Source organism: Ailuropoda melanoleuca, chromosome 17, assembly GCF_002007445.2.
Source record: "Ailuropoda melanoleuca isolate Jingjing chromosome 17, ASM200744v2, whole genome shotgun sequence".
Taxonomy (NCBI): Eukaryota; Metazoa; Chordata; class Mammalia; order Carnivora; family Ursidae; genus Ailuropoda; species Ailuropoda melanoleuca.
In genome coordinates this window covers 25,056,122-25,070,115 of record NC_048234.1, presented here as the reverse complement: position 1 = coordinate 25,070,115, position 13,994 = coordinate 25,056,122, and the positions used below count along the sequence as shown (strand labels likewise).

The following is a 13,994-nucleotide window of genomic DNA, read 5'->3' as shown; positions in this document are numbered from 1 at the left end:
GTTGGGATACAAAAATGAAGTTGACAATCCCATTAAACAAGGCAATATATGAAAAGCAAAGACTACACCAAGTACAATGGAGTTGAGTTTAAGAACATAGAAAAGCATTTCCAGCTGGGTGATCAAAGAAGGCTTCATAGTGGAGGCAGCACTTTAACTGCACCTTTATTTATTCATTTAACAAATGCTGAAGGGCCCACTACATTCAGGTAACACGCCAGGCGCTCGGAAAACAAAATTAAAAATGAAACGGATTTTCTCATTGTATCATGAGATAAAACTCAAAATGCTTATGGACAAATATGTGTGCTTATTGACATATGCATGGATAACTACACCAAGTATAAAGTAAGGAGCACTCTCGAAGAATGAGTGGATGTCAACAAGGAAGCATAAACTCCTTCAATGGCTCCCTGCAGCCTTTCAGAGAAATTTCAACTGCAAAATATGGCCTCAAGTTTCCCCATGAATAAGCCTCTGATTAAATTCCTACCTGACTTCTCTACTACTTCTTTATTGCATCTATACTCTGTGTTGGTTACTCTGTCCTCTCCTATTTTCCCCATCCTTCTATCCACTTATTTAAGTATTAATTGAGAGCCCCAGGCAAGGCACAGGGATACTGTGCCACACAGGATAAACAGGGTTCTAGCCCTTGTGAAGTTGATATTCTGTAGAAGGATAAAGATACCGAACTAATTAGACAACTGCTAATTACATTTGGCATATGCAACAAGAAAAAAAAATACAAGAGTCTACGAATATGCAATGATAGTTTTAGTCCTTCTTTCCTCTGAGGTATTTGACTTCATGTTTAGTAAGTAGCAAATATTCTACAGTTCCTGGTAAAAACACATATGACAGAGAATGGAAGATAAACCCTTAAAACATTCAGGGGACTGCCATCACAGTGAAGTTGCTAAGAGTTCAGCCATCTGAGGCACGTCACAATATCTCTGCCAAAGTGAAGGGCAAGTTGCTTCATCTTTTACACTCCACCACTGAGAAAGAGACACATGGGTCACTTTGGTTAAGGAAGCAACATATCCTCTATTTGAATGTTCTAGTTTAAGCAATTTACTGAGTAACTCATAGTTTTGAATGGATCCCAGAGTTTCCAGGCAACCTGATCTTCGGCCATATGACTCAGAAGACCCAATGGTAGGGGGAAAAGCCACGTCAATACCCTTAGAGTGTGGGGGAAAAACCTATTCCTCTTCTACTGATAAAGATTATCCTTTCAAGAAATAGTTCTAGGCTTGCTACTGGGCTCCCAAGACTAAATACCTGACCCATAGTGTACCAGATAACCATGCAACATGAGCTGTCCATGGTGAGCTGCCCTGTGTAGCACAATAAAAAACACAAAGGATATAGAAAGGAAGAAAAACCGGAGCTAGGCAATCATGCTCACAGTTGACACTCAGGTGACAGCAAGACTGAATCTGAAATCACTTTACAAACACTGTCAGGTCAGTACAAGTTATTAGTTTGGCCTTGTTTCAATTCCTGAGACATGTTATGTAGGCTCTTTTCTTCTTCACACACATTGTTTCCACTGCTGGTGAGGCTCTTTCCCAGCTTTTTACAGGGCTGGTTCCTTCTCATCTTTCATGTCTCAGCTTAAATGTTACCACCCAAAACAGACTTCCTTGACCACACTGTCTAAAGCTCTGCCCTTACTCCACACTGTTGTCATCTATCACAGTACTTTGCCTTTCCCTTTTGTGCCATGTGTTACAATTTGCTGTTATATATTTGTCTGTTAATTTGAATACTGTGTATCTCTTCCACCAGACTGTAAGTCCCACAAGAAGGCAAGAATAATATCTACTTTTCTCACCATTGTATACCCAATAGTTGGCACAATGTCTTATACACTGCAACACTCACTAAAATTTGTGGAATAAATAAGTACAATAGCTTGGACTCTCATCCTCTCAAGAATGGTATTTGGTCTTCTCCTTATATAAATCCAGTATTCCATCTTTTGCACTGTCCTTTTTGCACATCGATGGTGATTTGGGAGACCTACCATAGAAATTAAAGTGCCTAAAGTCAGAAGAAATTGGGGAGTTACTCTTTGGCATTTTCTTAAAAGTTAGACTATAGGACTCCACTTCTCTGTAAATGCTATACTGCAAGTTAGAGCATAATTTAACATTTAACAAAGAAAGCTCAGCACTTCCTATGGGTGACTTTGACCTAATGTTAATGTTGACCAGTCTCAGCACTGGCTTAAAATATGGAAACAGGAAGAAAAGGAGAAATAAGGTATGTTTTTGTGATAAATTTTCTGAGCTAAAACATTGACTTCAGTAAGATGAAAGAAGGGGAGGTACAGCCTTGTCTCACTTTTAGGCAATTACTGAAGAAGTCTCAGACTGAACCTCTTCTGTAGTCAAAATGAAAATTTACTAACTTTCTAAATGTTTAGTTATGATTTTTTAACCTAACTCTATGGTTTTTATTATTGCAATATTTATACCAAAAAATAAATAAAATATAAAGCAGAAATGAGCCCTAAGAATGTACTCATAATTGGGAACGGAACTTCTTTCATTTCACCATCCAATAGAAGGCATATTACTAAGAGAATTCCTACAACAATTTGACATCTTCAATACATGAGAAACATTCATTGCAGCATGGAAACATACCTATTTCCCTAGCTATTTCCACAGGCAGGTCCTGCACTGGTTCTTTCTCTCTGTGTTTCTCTCAGATATTTTCTTCTGTTCTTTTCTGAAGATTACATCATGGGTCTCCTGGGCCTCTGTGGTAGGAAGGAAGAAGAGGGCAAAGAAAAAGGATGACATTTTCAAACTATCAAATGTCAAGAAAAATAAAATATCACTTACTCAGCAACAAAAACCTCATTATGCAACTAGTATCCTCCCTTCTGTATCCTCAGGGATTCTAATACCAGCATCAACTGGTCATTTAAAGTCATCTTTATGATTAGCATCTTGATAACATTTACCAACTTCCTCAGGTAAAAAAAAACTTCATGTTTTAACTAGGAGATTAATTACAATCGCAGAAAATTATTTTCTTTAAAAATGTTAAAAAGTTTCATATTGACAGTATTAAGCTTAGTCTTGGCTTACTATTGTGTTTTAATACTGATTTACTCATAATGAGGTTTTCTTTATCCACAGAAATAAATAATAATTTATATATATATCATCTTTATAAAGATGATACCATATGCATCTTCCTATCTTTATCTCAACAATTAGAATAATGAAGGGCTAGCAATATCAACTAAGTGTAAGAATAGATGGCATTCATATTCATGGTTTTGTGACTTTTTAAAAAAATAGTACTTGATTGTCTATGAAGTTTTGTTTAGGGAAAATAAACTCACACACCAAGGCAAAGGGCATACCAAAACTCTCCTAAGTTTAATGCACATGTTATTTAAAAGTCATTTATTAATTTCTATTCACTTTTCCTGAAGTGGCCTTTAATAAAAACTTTAAAAATGATTACTACTTCTGTTGACTTTTCTTAAGAATTCATAAAAAGACATTGATGTTGTAGCTTTTTGACTAGCATTATTATTTCCCTTCTATTTGTTAATAAGTTCTTGGATTTAAAATTTTATGATAGTAATAAGGTAGAAGTTTGGCATACTATAACTATATAGTTACAATGTAATATTATCATGAAGCATTTAAAACGGAACAGTTACTCTTTCTCAGTGGTGGAAAGTTTGTTGTTGTTTCATTGTTTTTGTAATAATAGCACATGGTAAGAACATGTTTAGTACTAGTTACACTCTATCTTATGTCACATTACCATGGGAAATGGACTTCAAAAAAATGGAGTAAATAAACAACACATCACAGTGATATAAGTAGAACAATAAAGTGAAGATGGAAACACTGTAAGTTTATTCACCTTTCTTCACAAAAGTATTTACTTGGCTTGTCATTAAAATCACCTTGTCTTCTTTCCTACCAAGGCCCTCAACACATATGTTAGGTTTTTCATTGTAGAATTTTGGAACATCCAGAACATAAAGAATAGGTCTTAATTATCTCTGGTAATTTTATCGTACAGAGATAACTATTAACATTTCAGTTTATATCCTCCTGGTCTATTATATGGATGTATATGTGATTACATTGATATAACATATAATTTATTTTATATATATATATCTATAATTAGGGTTGTCATGTATGCTGTTTTGGTATATCTTTTTGTCATTATATATCTATCTTTCCCCATCATCACATAGTCTTCTAAAATATGAAGAGCATGACTGGGGGAGGGGTATATTGTCAAAATATTTTCACAGATACACTAGAGGTCTCCTAAAGTCACTTAAAAATCAATACATCTCTAAAAAAATATGAGTAAGAAAGAGTTAACTAATTAACAAATAAATAGATCTATGTTTTTATTAACATATACTTTTAAAAATTCTTCTTAAATTACAAAATTGTACTTTGTTCTTTGTGTTAGAAAGTAAAATTCTCCTATAAATACATCTCCCACTAAGAGTTTGGTATACATTCTTCTAGTTTTAATGTGCTTTTAAGTAACTAAATAGTATTTCATCTTACAGATTTACTGTAATTTACTAAATTCCCAATGGTAGGCATTTAAGCTATTTACAATATTTCATTATTTTGCAGATCCCTGAATATAAATCTTTGAGTCCTTCAACAAATCATGCTAAATTGATCATATCCCATTCTTATAGACATATCATAATTAAGTCTCTTGAATTTCAATTCTGAACTTCTTTGAACCTACTTACTTATCTGCAAAATTAGGGGGTTAGATTACAATTCTAATATGCTCCAATTCTAAAAAAATTTGAGTTGTAAACACAGTAGCTCCTTAATAATTGGGTGAAACAATTTGTGAACTCTTAAAAAAACCATGAGCCACATAATTCATTCCTTTCAAATGAGTACAAAGAAGGTGTATGCACATCTAGGTGCATGTATGTGGGGAGGGCATAAACAGAACCATACAGAGGAATTATCTTTCTAGATTATCAGTTTTACTTGAGGATTTAAGGATAAAGTTTGGGTTTTTTCCCTGTTAATACATTACAGGGAGATTTTAAAATCTCTCTAATTTTTAAGATAACTATAAAGTCTTTGAAAAAAAATTATACTTTTGAGTATGGTGCCCCCAGAAGTCAGGATTTATTTGCCACTTTTATTAGGTAGGGATGCAAGGCTTTAGGTGAAGAGGAAGACTTATCAGTTGTAACACAAACCATTTGAGAATTGGTATCGCATTCTTAAGAGTAGAATATTTGAAGTAATCTTTGGCCTTGGAATCTAAACACACATTCACTCACTTCACTGCCTCGTTTGAGAACTTGTCAAGAGACTAAAGTTTGTTTTATTTTACTAATTCAAACCTGTCCCATCTTGCTTTTATACAATTTTGTGAAACTTCTAGATCATTTCTTTTAAAACCAGAAGGCCAGTGTCCAGACAGCAGGTCTAACTTTTATCAACACACCCACAGGGAATATCGTCCATTTATCTTTCTCATTCAATGCTTTACGAATTTTGCAACCAATGTACGGTTTTTAGTTTCACAATCATCAATCCTACTTCAAACGCTCCACACTATTTCACATTAAACAGACCACGAACTTGCTTTTAAAGAGTTTTTAAAAGATACAGATCTCAAGGATTAAGTAAAAATAACTGAACCTACGGCACCCAGATTTCTCTATCACAGAAGGGTGAAGGGAAATCTGATATATGACATTTCAAAATCCAAACGAACTAGAAAGTTAGCTTTTCTCACAAAAAATATTTGTAGCAAGGTGAATGGCTATTGAGAGCAAACTTCGTCAGTCTTGGTTTTCTACCTCCAAAACTGACACACAACGTTCAAAGCACACCAAATGATGGACCAAAGTGAAGTACTCATAGAAAATCTAAAAAAATATTTCTGTACGTCTACTCCCTACATCCAGGTGGCAAATAACTTTCATTTTCCTTTTCCTTCCTTTAATGCATTTATTACATTTTTTAAATTATTATTTTTTTTTTGAAAATGGCTGCTGAGAGGACGAAATTGGCACGCGGGTACAAAAGGAGGTCACCAACACGGTCCAACTGGGCTCACGCCACCCCCAGGGTCTGTGGACCGCGCCATCCCTCCGGTTGGGCAAAGAAAGCGAAGAGGTTCTCTACACGCCAAGGGACTAAAAGCGCAGGAGGACCTGCACTCGCAAAACTTTCCTGCAGAAGCTCCCGGGACCTGGCTGGTTCCCACAGCAATTGAGAGCGGGTGGCTGGGAAGGGGGTGGGGGTGGGCTTCACGCCGACTCTGGCTCCAGAGGAGTGACTTTAGAACCCCTCCCTCTTCGGCCCCCAGTGAACTAGAAATTAAAATAAAATGTGTAAAACAGCGACCTCAAATAACTTTGCAAAGGAATCTGCAGCATCTTCCCGGACGCTTAGAACCTCGGCTACCAGCGAAAAGTCGGGAACTAACCAGGCTGCCTCAACCCGGGTGGGCGGTGGGCGCCACGCCCGCGCGCTCCCCCACGGAACTCCCGCCGGCCGCCCGGCGCTCTCCCGGTGGCGCGCCCGAGCCGCCGCGGCCGCCACCAACATGGCCGAGACAAGCGAGGAGGTGGCGGTGCTGGTGCAGCGGGTGGTGAAGGACATCACCAACGCCTTCAGGAGGAATCCGCACATGTGAGTCCCGCGCCGGCGGCGCCGCCGTCTCCGCCGCCTGGGGGGGTCGTCGGGGGCGGGCAGGGGCAGGGCCGAGCCTCCAGCCGACCACTGGGGGCACGTCCCCGCCCGCGCGACCCTCGCTGGTGGGGACCGATCGAGGTCCGGGGCCCGACTGTCGTCGGCCGCCGCAGGGCCCGCTTTCCGCTACCGGAACGCGCCCGCGGGCGAGTCCCTAGAAGTGACCTCGGAAAATCACAACGGAGCGACTTTTCTCGCTCTCCCTCCCGCCCCTTCCCTAGGACTTCACGCAACTTGAAGGACTTCACGCGTGTGTCCCCATCCTACATCCGTGTAAGGAACACGGCACACACGATGTGGGTCTGTAGATGCTTTGTAAACACAACTCTTTTGAGGTTCACCCCGGACCGGTGGTAAGGGAGGGGGGAGAATCACCGATCATCTTATCTCTAGTGGGCCGGCCGGTTTACTAGCCAGAGGTAGTTTGAGGCTGCTTTTGACTCTCGCCTCATTTGTCCCAAGATTGTGGACGGACTCCGATGAAACATTGCGCTTTGAAGGTGAACAGAGCACTCTCAAGAGTGTAGCTTCTGTAGGCATAGGTTGGGTTTGGTGTAAAGCCCATGAAATCTTGACACTTTATAGCATTAGCTGATTCATAGTTACAGGGAACATTTTAACTCTTTTCGTATCCAGACACTGCTGCCCTCTCTCTAAGTAGGACACCACTACACTGACACGCGCCTCCCTCCCTCCTTCCTTTTCATGGTGCTTGGAGTACTCCAGGAAGATACCAGAAGAGACTGTATTCTTTCTGACACTTCTGCTTTAATGTAACGAGTGGAAAAGGAAGCTATTAAAAGATACGTCTACAGTATACAAAAGAGGAGGGAGAAGCAAGAGTGTATACCCTTCCTCTGTTCCCCACCCCACCAAAAGAAAGATACGTGGAATCCAGTTTTACATTATTTTCACTTTTTCTAATTGTTCTTGAAGGGTTTTTTTTAATATTTTACTTTTTAAACTGGAACACATGAATTATGCTTTTTATGCGTTTTAAACCATAGGTACCAAATCTAGATTTAAATGAAGTGTTCTTTTCCTTTAAAGCGATGCTTATGAAAATTAAGAAGCCCACAGATGTCTTGCTCCCCTGTGGCACACAATTGGAGACCTGTAATAGTGCCTCATTAAAAACAAAACGATGCTGGCCTCAAAACACACCTGCCACCTCTGACAGTGTCCACTTCCTTTTCCCTTGTAACTGCTGCCTTTTTTAAACAGATTGTTTGGAATGATTTCCTGGCAGTAACCATAGTGGGTACTGGGTCTTTTAAAGAATGCTTTGGTGCCTTGTATATCAGTCTTTCAGTCCCTTTTTGAGAATGAGAGCTTTAGTTTAAGAGACAACCTCAAGGAAAAAAAAAGTTGGATAAGTGAACGGCCTATTTTCTCATCACTGATGTTTTTCTTGAGGAAATTATAGCAGAGATTAGAAAGAAGCCTAATAAGTACAATCATCATAGTTTCTCTTCTTTGAGGTAGATTGAAAACACACATCAGGGGCACCTGGGTGGCTCAGTCTGTTAAGTGTCTGACTCTAGGCTTCAGCTCAGGTCAGGATCTCAGAGTCCTGAGATCTAGCCCTGCTCCTGCATTAGGCTCCCTGATCAGCAGGCTGTCTGCTTCCCCCCCTTCCTCTTTTTGCCCCCCCCCCCCGCTTTCTCTCTTTCTCTCTCTCTCTAAAATAAATAAATAAATCTTTTAAAAAAAAATCACTGTTTTATATTTGAAGAAACAGATTGAGTGTTCACTGGCTTGGTGGGTTGGGAGCGCAGTTTGGAACACATCTCAGTTTTTCTGGATCATATTTATTGAAACTCATAGAGGATTTTAATGCCCCAACCATATTTTTAATGGTGAAAGGTCACTAATATGCTATCAGTGCATAATTTAAAATTCTTAATAAACATTTGGGTCATTCAAGATTTAAAAGTTTGAAATAAGTTGAGCATTTGAAATAATTTGAAATGATACTTAGTATAGTTCTGAAGAATTTAAATAGCTTAACTCATTGTTTAATACTAATTTTTAGCCATATTTTAGTATATATTTCCTACAATAACGATACCTTTGATAATATTACTACACAGCATCTTTAAAAATGTCTTATGGTTTGGATTTTTTAAAATTCCTGTACTTCTTCCCCTAAACTAGCCCTCTTACTTCCAAACTAAATAGGCTATATTTCTGGTTAAAAGAAAGAAAAGGCATTGTATATCTCAAAAGTTAGTTACCTAATTACACTTTTCAGTATTATAGGAAAAAGTTTTTCATTCTTTACTTTTTGTTTTCCTTTTTTCTTCAAATACAAGATAGATTTTAATTTTATTAGACAATATCTACTCCATTAAACATACTGACTTTGTTTCTGTAAAAATGCCTAGCCAGGAGGAGTCGAACATGCATTGGTTAAGATGTGGATTTTGTTACTGGTAGAAGTGCATAGGTTACCTTCTGTCAACCTCAATTTCCTTTTGATCTAGTGAGGTTGATGAGAACACAGGAAAATCACCTTGACCAATGTCTGGCCCTTAGCTGCCACTAGCTAAATCCTCTATTTAACCTGAATTTCTGTAATCTCCAGAAAACCCTTTTGGCCAACTGAATGATGAATGTGAAGTACTTTATAAATTGAAAAATATCATACAAATTTTTATGGTTGACTCTTGGAGAATACCATTGGAAAAACAGCTGAAAGCTTGACTCGGACTAGCAATAGCTTAATGTATAGACCTGTGCTAATGTGGAAGACAGCCGTTTATGGCGTAATTAGGGTCATGCCAAAGGTCTCTTGCCCATGAAGTTATTTTTTTATTACTGTTTAAAATATTTATTGAACTCTCACTGTTCATCTCATTACAACTGAGATGTTGTAGATACTATTCTCACTAAATGGAATAGGAAGTATAAAATACAGGTCTTATACTCAAGGCACAGAAATATCTATGATATTTCATAGACACTGTCCTGTCTGTGCTGTCTCGTATGGTAGTTATTAGCCATATGTAGCTATTAAATACTTGAAATGTGGCTAATGTGAATGGGGAACTGAATTTTAAATTTTATTTAATGTTAACTTATACATAGTGGCCGTATGTGCCTAGTGACCACTGTATTGCACAGTGTAGCTCTAGATGGAGACGTAAGACCCACCTGCGTGAACAGTAAATTAACCCTGCAAAGCAGTTTGTGATAAAGCCTGGACTGGCAGCATGGTGAACAAGTGCAATGTGAGTGTTTTAGGCGTAGGAGTAAGGCTTTGTATATCTAGGCTCGGGCTCTTAAGGGAGGTGGGTTATGTGCTGAACATTGAAGGCTGGGTAGGATTTATAGTCTCAGAGAGGGAGCCAAAGACCTGCACAAGAAACTGTAAATTAAACCAAAGTAGCAAAATATGATTGAAAAGATATAGTAGAGTCCAATTATTGAGGTCCTTGGCTATGTGGCTTAATTTCTTTCATTCCATGTGTGCATTCAGCAAAAGAGCACCAGTATTTGACAGATACAATTCTAGTCCCTGGATGTGCAGGTCTAGGAGTGGGGTGAACATATCACACATGGTCCCTGGCCCGGTGGAACAAATCAACACACAGAATATGAAAAGAGCCTGAAAGAATAAGGAGGATATTTTGAAGGAATAATAACAGAGGGGCTTAATTTATATGAGAAGCTCCAAATGTCTTTTGATGAAATTGCAATTAAATTGGGCATGAGGGATGGATAAGAGTTGGCTCAGGGAAAACAGACTTCCTAGGCAGTGCATAGGCCCCAGTGAAAATTTTGGAGGAAGGGAGTAGTAAAGGAAAAGCATATCTTTAAGTTGAATTTGAAGAGTAGGAAACGCAAGTCTTAATTACCTTCTTACACTTGATTATTTATTTAAATAATAGCATAGTTATAAAAATTTGGATTTGGAATCTGACAGTCCTAGATTTGAATGTTGGCTTGTCAATTAGTAACTGGTAGATTTAGATAAGACTCTTTCTTCATCTATAAAATGGGTTAAAGTCCTACTTTATAAGATTCTGTGAGATAAATGAAACACAGAGCGCTCCCTGCAACACTTAATAGTAGCAATTTTTATAGCTGTTTTTAAAATAAGGCCAGTAATATCATTTCAGTGATACATGAAGTTAGTACACTTTAGAATTGAGAAAGCCTTTGAGGTTTCTGAAATATCTTAATTTAACCACTGGCAAAGTTTTAATTATCAATATGAAAGGGTCCGTTCCTTTAGATATTTTGCTAACTTTACTTTTTAGTTATTCTAGAAAGAATTCCAGTTTGAAGGGGAAAAAACTATTTTTTTTAAATATTTTATTTATTTATCTGAGAGAGAGAAAGAACACAAGCAAGAGTGAGGGACAGGGAGAAGGAGAGAGAGAATCTCAAGCAGACTCTGTGCTGAGCACAGAACCCGACTTGGGGCTCGATCCCAGGACATGACATGAGCCAAAATCAAGAGTGAGACGCTTAACTGACTGGGTCACCCAGGCGCCCCCAAAATAACTATTAGAGTAAGAAAATTTGAACCATTTCCTGAATCCTTGGGCTATGTTTTCTGTGTGGTCACTCCATATTACAGGATTCAGTTTAGTATTTGGGGACCATTCTTCCCTCCCCAAAGGGAAACTGGGTGATGTTACTTTTGAAAATAATACGTGGGCCTGCTCTAATTGATGATGCTTCTGAAAAGTGCAGACAAGAGACGCTGTCCAAACATGAGGAACAAAGTCAGTATCCTTGTTATAGGAACTTTGAACTTCATTTGGAAGCCAGTGGATCTCCACTGTGAAGTGAAGCACTCAGAAAGCTGTACCATGCTGTGTAGGATCTTTTTAAGTAAATGTGTTGGTTCATTCCATGTTCCTGGTTTTTTTTTTTTTTTTTTTTTTGGAGCAGCCTTCAAAAGTAACCTAAAAAGCAAACATCATGGTATCTCTTTGAGAATATTAGAATTTTTTCATCATCTCAAACCTTCATGTCTTTAATAATACTATGACGTTGGTGATGCAGGTAGTTATTTGAGGGTCCTTGTTAAATATCAGGGATCTAAATTGCCAGAAACCTAAAAATACAAAAGACTATAATTTGGTAGTAGCAAAAGAGTCAGAAATTTCTCTTGTAACATTATTTCACAAGGAAATAACCGGAGATGTGTTTGATATTTATAGCACATTCCTTGCAGCCATTAAAAATATAAAAATTAATTATATAGGAAGATGTTTAATGTGAACTGTTAAATTTTAAAGGATTGTAGGATCGCAACAACGTGGATGGAAATAGAGTATATTATGCTAAGCGAAATAAGTCAGACGAATATGATTTCACTCATGTGGAATTTAAGAAACAAAAAAGAAGAACATAGGGGAAAGGAAGGAAAAATAAGATAAAAACAGAGGGAGGCAAACTATAAGAGACTCTTAAATGTAGAGAACAAATGGTTGCTGGAGGGTAGGTGGGTGGGGGATGGGCTAAATGGAGGATGGGCATTAAGGAGGGCACAATGTAATGAGCACTAGGTGTTATATGTAAGTGATGAATTCTACATCTGAAACCTATACTACACGGTTTGTTAACCAACTTGAATTTAAATAAAAATAAAGAAAGGGGGAAAAAAAGGATTGTAGAAGAGCATGTCTACTAAATACCACTTCCGTAAAAACACTAAGAAAAAAAGGACGCATACCTAAACAGTAGTGTAGAAGGATGTCAAAAAGCCTTTTGTTTTTTCCCCCCAGTTTTCTAACTTTTCTTGAATATAAAATTAGAACTTAAATAGCCAAAAATCAGGGCACCTGGGTGGCTCAGTCGTTAAGCGTCTGTCTTCAGCTCAGCGCGTGATCCCAGAGTCTTGGGATTGAGCCCCGCATCGGGCTCCCTGCTCCACTGGGAGCCTGCTGCTTCCTCTCCCACTCCCCCTGCTCGTGTTCCCTCTCTCGCTGGCTGTCTCTATCTCTGTCGAATACAACAAATAAAATATTTTTAAAAATAAATAAATAGCCAAAAATCTAGAAGGAATTAATCTAAATCCTACTTGCTTCCACTGATGTTTTTATCTTTTGTGTCATGGGTTTTGGGCTGACTGTTAAGAAATCCAGATTTTTAATTTAGCATTAGTAGTGTGACCTTGGGTAATCATCTTAACCTCAGTGGACCTCAGTTTCCTTGTCTGATAAAATGAGATACTGGGGGAATGAGGTCCCTTCCAATTTTAAAATTATTCTGGAATCCTATTCTAAATTGTCTGAAAAAAAGTGGACTATGACCTGAGGGACTCAGCATTGGAGAAGTTTGAAATCAAACACACTGTTATTTGGAAGCTTACTGACCTACCTATCTTTATCAAGTACAGGTTATATTTTTAGGAAGCAGCAAAGCACTGTATTTTAGGGTCAAATCACTTGACAAAGGCTTAATGTTTTTGCTTTACCTTCCCATCTGTTAAATAACTTTTCTGGTTGGCCTCAGGCCTTTAAATGAATTAAAGATAATACACTTCGTCTTTGCCTGTCACTTGGTAGCTTACCACATTCTTTACCTTGTAATATTTGCTCTTCCTAAGAGGCATTATTATTCCTGTATTTCAGATTAGGATACCAATGACAGGTGACTTGCCACATTCCCTTTTGACTGTCAGTGGTAGAACGGGGGCTAGCTAGAGCCCTGGGTCTTGGAAGATTGAACGCTTTTGTCTACATCCTACTATGTCGCATTTAATGTTTTGCTTTCCCTAGTGCTTTATACTCCTTGATACGGCCCCTTCCATGGACATAACTGTCAGGTTTCTCAGAATTTGAAAGCTGGAGGAGACCTAGCAGTCCATTTCCCTTATTTAGAGATGTAGTGCAATTCCACCAGTTTACACATGAGGAAATTAAGGTCTGTAGAGGCCAAATGATACATATATATATATATATATATTTATTTATATATGTTTATATTTATATATATAAATTATATATATCTTTATAAAATATTGACAGAGCTAGGACTTGGACCCACTGCCTTAGAAGGAAGTCAGAGATAATGCTCTTTTGGAGAGTCAAGAACTGATATTCTTTGACGACGATTTATTTGAATATTCTCACTGAAGTGCATGATAAGCAGCCTCTCAGGAGCAGTTACTGATCATCTGTTGTATCAAGGCATTCTCGTTTTTTAAAATTAATTCTCGGAAGAATGGTACCCAACTGAAGAAGTGTGTTTTTTATTTGTGGCCTTTCATTTAGGCACTGA

At 38.0% G+C, this 13,994-nt stretch overlaps 2 protein-coding genes across 7 annotated transcripts in view; one reads left to right on the top strand and one right to left on the bottom strand.

The window, feature by feature from the left end:
- The window catches only part of C17H9orf135 (chromosome 17 C9orf135 homolog), a 194,825-nt gene extending 188,295 nt beyond the window's left edge, over nt 1-6,530 (bottom strand). For all 4 annotated transcript variants that reach the window (XR_004621654.1, XR_004621655.1, XR_004621656.1 and 1 more), the window contains exons 1-2: nt 6,405-6,530; nt 2,661-2,776 (exon numbers count right to left, since the gene is read on the bottom strand). The gene's annotated coding sequence lies outside the window, so the exon portion shown is untranslated. The remainder of the gene's footprint in view (nt 1-2,660; nt 2,777-6,404) is intronic.
- The window catches only part of PTAR1 (protein prenyltransferase alpha subunit repeat containing 1), a 56,085-nt gene continuing 48,612 nt past the window's right edge, over nt 6,522-13,994 (top strand). For all 3 annotated transcript variants that reach the window (XM_034646835.1, XM_034646836.1, XM_034646837.1), the window contains exon 1: nt 6,522-6,692. In XM_034646835.1, coding sequence (XP_034502726.1) covers nt 6,607-6,692 — 86 coding nt within the window. In that variant the 5' untranslated portion in view covers nt 6,522-6,606. The remainder of the gene's footprint in view (nt 6,693-13,994) is intronic.